General features: G+C 33.5%; 1 protein-coding gene across 1 annotated transcript; it reads right to left on the bottom strand.

The window, feature by feature from the left end:
- Nucleotides 1–1809: 1809 nt before the first annotated feature.
- On the bottom strand, nucleotides 1810–4305 carry LOC139888951 (uncharacterized). Its single transcript, XM_071871931.1, has 4 exons — nucleotides 4275–4305; nucleotides 3956–4176; nucleotides 3329–3844; nucleotides 1810–1899 (listed from the first exon to the last, which is right to left on the bottom strand). The coding sequence occupies exons 1-4, from the start codon at nucleotides 4303–4305 to the stop codon at nucleotides 1810–1812; spliced, it is 858 nt and encodes a 285-aa protein (XP_071728032.1).
- Nucleotides 4306–5514: the final 1209 nt, after the last annotated feature.

Raw genomic sequence — 5514 nt, 5'->3', positions numbered from 1 at the left:
AATGAGGATGTAATTGTAAGCATTTTTGTTAAGTAGAAGTACTTTGATAAGTGTCTTGAAGTCTTTCAAAAGTGTATGAATACATATTAAAACACTACATGTATAAACATTTTAACTGAGTCGTTAAGTCATCGTTAGTCGTTACATGTAAGTGTTGTTTTGAAACCTTTAAATTAACGATCTTGTTAAATGTTGTTAACACATTGTTTATTATATCTAATGAGATGTTAAATTATTACATTATCATGATATTATGATGTATTAATATATCTTAATATGATATATATATATATATATATATATATATATATATATATATATATATATATACATTTAAATGTCGTTACAACGATAATCGTTACATATATGTCTCGTTTAGAAATCCTTAAGTTAGTAGTCTTGTTTTTACATATGTAGTTCATTGTCAATACACTTAATGATATGTTTACTTATCATTTATCATGTTTAACATAGTGTATCAATATCTTAATATAATTCATATGTATTTAGTAAGACGCTGTTATAACGATAATCGTTATATATATCGTTTCGAGTTTCTTAATTCAATAAACTCGTTTTTATGTATATCACTCATTGTTAATATACCTAGTGAGATACTTACTTATTATACTATCATGTTAACTATATATATATATATATATATATATATATATATATATATATATATATATATATATATATATATATATATATATATATATATATATATATATGTCATCATATAGTTTTTACAAGTTTTAACGTTCGTGAATCGCCGGTCAACTTGGGTGGTCAATTATCTATATGAAACCTATTTCAATTAATCAAGTCTTAACAAGTTTGATTGCTTAACATGTTGAAAACACTTAATCATGTAAATATCAAAATCATTTAATATATATAAACATGGAAAAGTTCGGGTCACTACACTTGTTGCCTCACATACTCCACCAAACCAACTCTATTCGCATCTCACATCACAAAATTTGCGCTTAAATAAAACCTTAAATTAAAAGGTTTCATCACCTGCAATGGTTCAGTCAATTTTGTACACCTACTAAAATCAATGTTGAAAAATCTTGGAATTTTTGTAACAAAATGACCACCAAGAAGTGGCCTCGATGCTCGTGTGTCCCTCGCATGATTAGACAAATAAGTACTAATCAACATACATAAGTCAACGTGTGCATCGGCTCGAACTCGTTGCATAACCCACAATTCTGTCGAATTAACTTTATCATTCCCATTCCGTCTACCACAAAAAGTACACGCAAACAATTTATGAAGTAACCGGAACTGTCTACTTCGAATATCTGACCCCTTTGACTCATTAGAAATGAATGGAGTCAAACCCGAGATTTCAAACCAAAAGTATCGCTCATTGTAATCTTCCGGATGCCCAATAAACTCAGTTTCCTTCTTCAAGTACCTTTTCAAAGCCGCATCGTCCAGGACCTCATACAAGTTAAGTGCTCGAGTCAAATCCATACGACTCATAGCTCGGTTTTCTCCCCCTAATTGAAATGTCATAAAACCTTGATCCGTCGGATCCCTTCGAGAACGCACACTTAAAGAGGAAAAGAACTCCACAACTAACTCACGGTAAATGTCATCCCTTAAGGACATTGCTCGTTCCCAAGTGTCAAGATAGACTTTTCCCGTATTTCGCACCATCGCTAACATCTCAGTAATTTCATCCCTTATCTCATTGGTCGCCTTATCCAACTCACTCTAACTAAAGTACCATGTTGCTTGTATACTCCGGGCTGAAATGAATTCAAAATATTCGAAGTATTTTTCCTCAACCTTTCACAACCAAATTTCTGGATTAGTCCTTCTCTCTTCTGCATCCCTTCGCGATTGGGCCGTGGAGGATGAAGGAACATTAACTCTGCTTCTCTGCACACATGAAACAAAAACCAAACCAAGCACCAAACCTTGAAAAGTTAGCTTTAGGACAATAATAATCATCAAACCAACACGTTCAACATACTTGCACCAACTTCAGTTTACTACTCGTTTCAAATTCAATTCGACACTTAAACAAAAGCAAGTGTTTACAACAAGTGTTTTTGTTCCATTTTAACAAATTCAAACAAATTCTTAAAACAATCATGCCACACAATTTCCCCTTTAACAATTATCGCTTAACTCAAATTAACAAAGTCGTCTAATGATTTAACCAACCCACGATAAACCATACCAATAATTACTAGTTAACTTCTAAACCTTCAAGAAGCTAAAACAATACCAACTAACCAAATAAACATCTCACAAAATTACCATCAAGCTTCACAAATCACCAAAATAACATACTACCCGCCCAAATCACCCCACACTATCTTAAAACATGTATCTAGTAGCAAACATCTTCCTCACAAACAAAAACCCCAAACATCCAACACCAAATTCGGATTTATCACTACCCTAATCTCAAGAATCAATATTATGCATAAACTACACAAGAATTTATGAAGAAAACACATAAATATCATATTCATAAACAATTCATCACATATAAAAGCATAAAAGTCTCAATTAGACAAACCCCACAAAAATTCAAACATGAACCCTAAAATTAATGAAATTAATCATAGAATTACGAGAGAAAAAGGTAGAGAAAAGTAAAATCGGACCTTAACAGGCATGATTGAACAAGGATTTGAAGCAATTAGTGAAGAATAATTGTTAATTGAAATTGGGGTTTTGGTTACTCAATGTAGGTGTGAGAGATAAATAGAATAAAAGTGGGTGAAGGTAGCTCCTAAAATCCCTAAAAAGGGTTAGAATCCCGCCGGGTTAGAAGGTGGGTCAGTTTGACCTGTTTATTTTAAATAATGACCGACGGCTTGGAATCAGGACGGCAGATAGGTTGCGCCGCGACCTAATTCTCCACGTCACGGAGATACACTATGTCTGATGCTTATTCTTTCCTTGTGCATTGACCTCAAAACCTTTAAAAACCCGCGCCGCGGCAAATAACCCTCGTGACGCGGTAATAGGCGTGGTCAAGTATCAATTTAAAAGGCTGACTAATCCTGAAAATAGTTAAGATTCGCGCCGCGACCATAAGCCTCGCACCGCGGCCTTAGGCATGACATGGTATCTCGACACTTTTACTAATTCAGCAACTAATAATCACCTTTAAGTACCAAACAACCAACAAAAACAACAAGTAATCGACTCTAATCAATAATATAGCATTTTAAGCAAACCCGCAATCAAACCTACACATACAAACTATACAACAAAGTGAAGTTTATTATCGAGTCATTCACGGGACTCAACTCTGCATTCATTAGTTTTTCAGCTCAAAGTTGAGGTTAACCTCATCTTCGATTTCGGTTTTTAGAAAACCATCAATGTAAGGTCTGACCTGGTGGCCATTTACCTTAAACTCTTCACCTTTCGAATTCACTAACTCAATTGTACCATATGGGTACACCTTCTTCACAACGAATGGCCCGTTCCATCGGGACTTTAACTTTTCGGGTGAAAACTTATAACGAGCATTATAGAAAATGACTCGATCGCCCTCCTTGAACTCTTTCGGGTTTTTGATTCGGTTATCATGCCAACGTTTGGTTTTCTCCTTGTAAATAACCGAGTTCTCATATGCATCAAGGCGCAACTCATCCAACTCGTTCAATTGATCCAAACGAAAGCAACCCGCCTCATGGTAATCCATATTGCACACCTTTAAAGCCCAATGAGCTTTATGTTCAATCTCCAAAGGGAGATAGCATGCTTTCCCATATACCAAACGATAAGGAGTCGTGCCTATCGGTGTCTCGTAGGACGTACGAAATGCCCACAATGCATCTTCAAGCTTTGTAGACCACTCCTTAGGATTCGTACCAATGGTCTTTTCTAAGATTCGCTTCAATGATCGGTTGGTATTCTTAACTTGCCCACTTGTTTGCGGGTGATAAGATGTTGAAATTTTGTGGGTTACCCCATATCGTTTCAACACTTTCTCCATTTGAGCGTTACAAAAGTGGGTCCCTCTATCACTAATGAGGGCTTTTAGGGTGCCAAATCGGGCAAAGATGCCCTTTAAGAAGGTAATTACAACCCGTGCATCATTAGTCAGAAGAGATTTAGCCTCTGCCCATTTAGAAACATAATCTATTGCAGCGAGAATGTAAATATTCAAATGAGATTTAGGATACGGGCCTATAAAATCAATCCCCTAAATGTCAAACACCTCATATACTTGAATGCTATGTTGAGGCATCTAATCTCTTTTGGTGATTTTTCCGGCCCGTTGGCACGCATCAAAAGATTTGCAAATGAGGTGGGCATCTTTGAAAATACTAGGCCAATAAAAACTGGCCTCATAAACCTTCCTCCCCGTGATTTGGGGACCAAAATGCCCACCCGTTGTAGTGACCCGAACTTTTCCATGATTATATATTAAATGAAAACTATATTTGCATGATTAAATGTTTCCAACATGTTAAGCAATCAAACTTGTTAAGACTTGATTTATTGAAATGAGTTTCATGTAGACAATTGACCACCCAAGTTGACCGGCGATTCACGAACGTTAAAACTTGTAAAAATAACATGATATAAATAAATAAATATATATATATATATATATATATATATATATATATATATATTTATTTATATCATGTTATTTATATATATATATATATATATATATATATATATATATATATATATATATATATATATATATATATAACATGATATTATGATGAGTAAGTATCTCACCAAGTACATTAACAATGAGTTATTTACATAAAATGAAAGTAGTGAATTAAGAAACGTGAAACGATATATATAACGGCTATCGTTACAACAACGTTTACTAAATACATATGTATCGTGTTAAGATATTAATACACTATGTTTAACATCATGAAATGATAATTACATATATCATTAAGCGTATTAACAATGAACTACACGAGTAAGATGAGACTACTAACTTAAGGATTTCGAAACAATACATATATGTAACGATTATCGTTGTAATAGTATTTTACACATATTTATATGATATTAAGATATATTAATACACCATGTTAACATGTTAACTTAACAACTTAACATCTCATTTAAGTGTAATAACAATGGATCAATTACATTTAACAAGATCGTTAACTTAAAGGTTCTGAAACAACACTTACATATAACGACTAACGATGACTTAACGACTCAGTTAAATGTATATACATGTAGTGTATTAAGATGTATTAATACACTTTTGGAAGACTTCATGACATATATCAAAGTACTTCTACTTAACAAAAATGCTTACAATTACATCCTCATTCATTTTCATCAACAATTCCACTCATATGCACCCGTATTCGTACTCGTACAATACACAACTTCTAAGATGTATATACTTTTGGTATATACACTCAATCATCAGCTCCTTAGTAGCCCATGTGAGTCATTAAATATGTGGGAACCATCATTTGGCAACTAGCATGAAATATCTCACAAAATTACAAAAAATATTATAAATCATTCATG

Source organism: Rutidosis leptorrhynchoides, chromosome 2 (assembly GCF_046630445.1).
Source record: "Rutidosis leptorrhynchoides isolate AG116_Rl617_1_P2 chromosome 2, CSIRO_AGI_Rlap_v1, whole genome shotgun sequence".
In the NCBI taxonomy this organism is placed as follows: Eukaryota; Viridiplantae; Streptophyta; class Magnoliopsida; order Asterales; family Asteraceae; genus Rutidosis; species Rutidosis leptorrhynchoides.
The sequence above is the reverse complement of the archived record's forward strand: the minus strand, read 5'-3'. Positions and strand labels throughout refer to the sequence as shown.

Bases quoted from the DNA above. Each gene is read 5' to 3' on its own strand.
- LOC139888951 (XM_071871931.1), bottom strand. From the start codon at position 4,305: ATGCCCACCTCATTTGCAAATCTTTTGATGC. The intron at 4,177-4,274 runs GTGCCAACGGGC...TTGATTTTATAG, and splicing joins ATTTGCAAATCTTTTGATGC to GCCCGTATCCTAAATCTCAT. The intron at 1,900-3,328 runs GTTAACCTCAAC...TCATGTGTGCAG, and splicing joins AAACCGAAATCGAAGATGAG to AGAAGCAGAGTTAATGTTCC.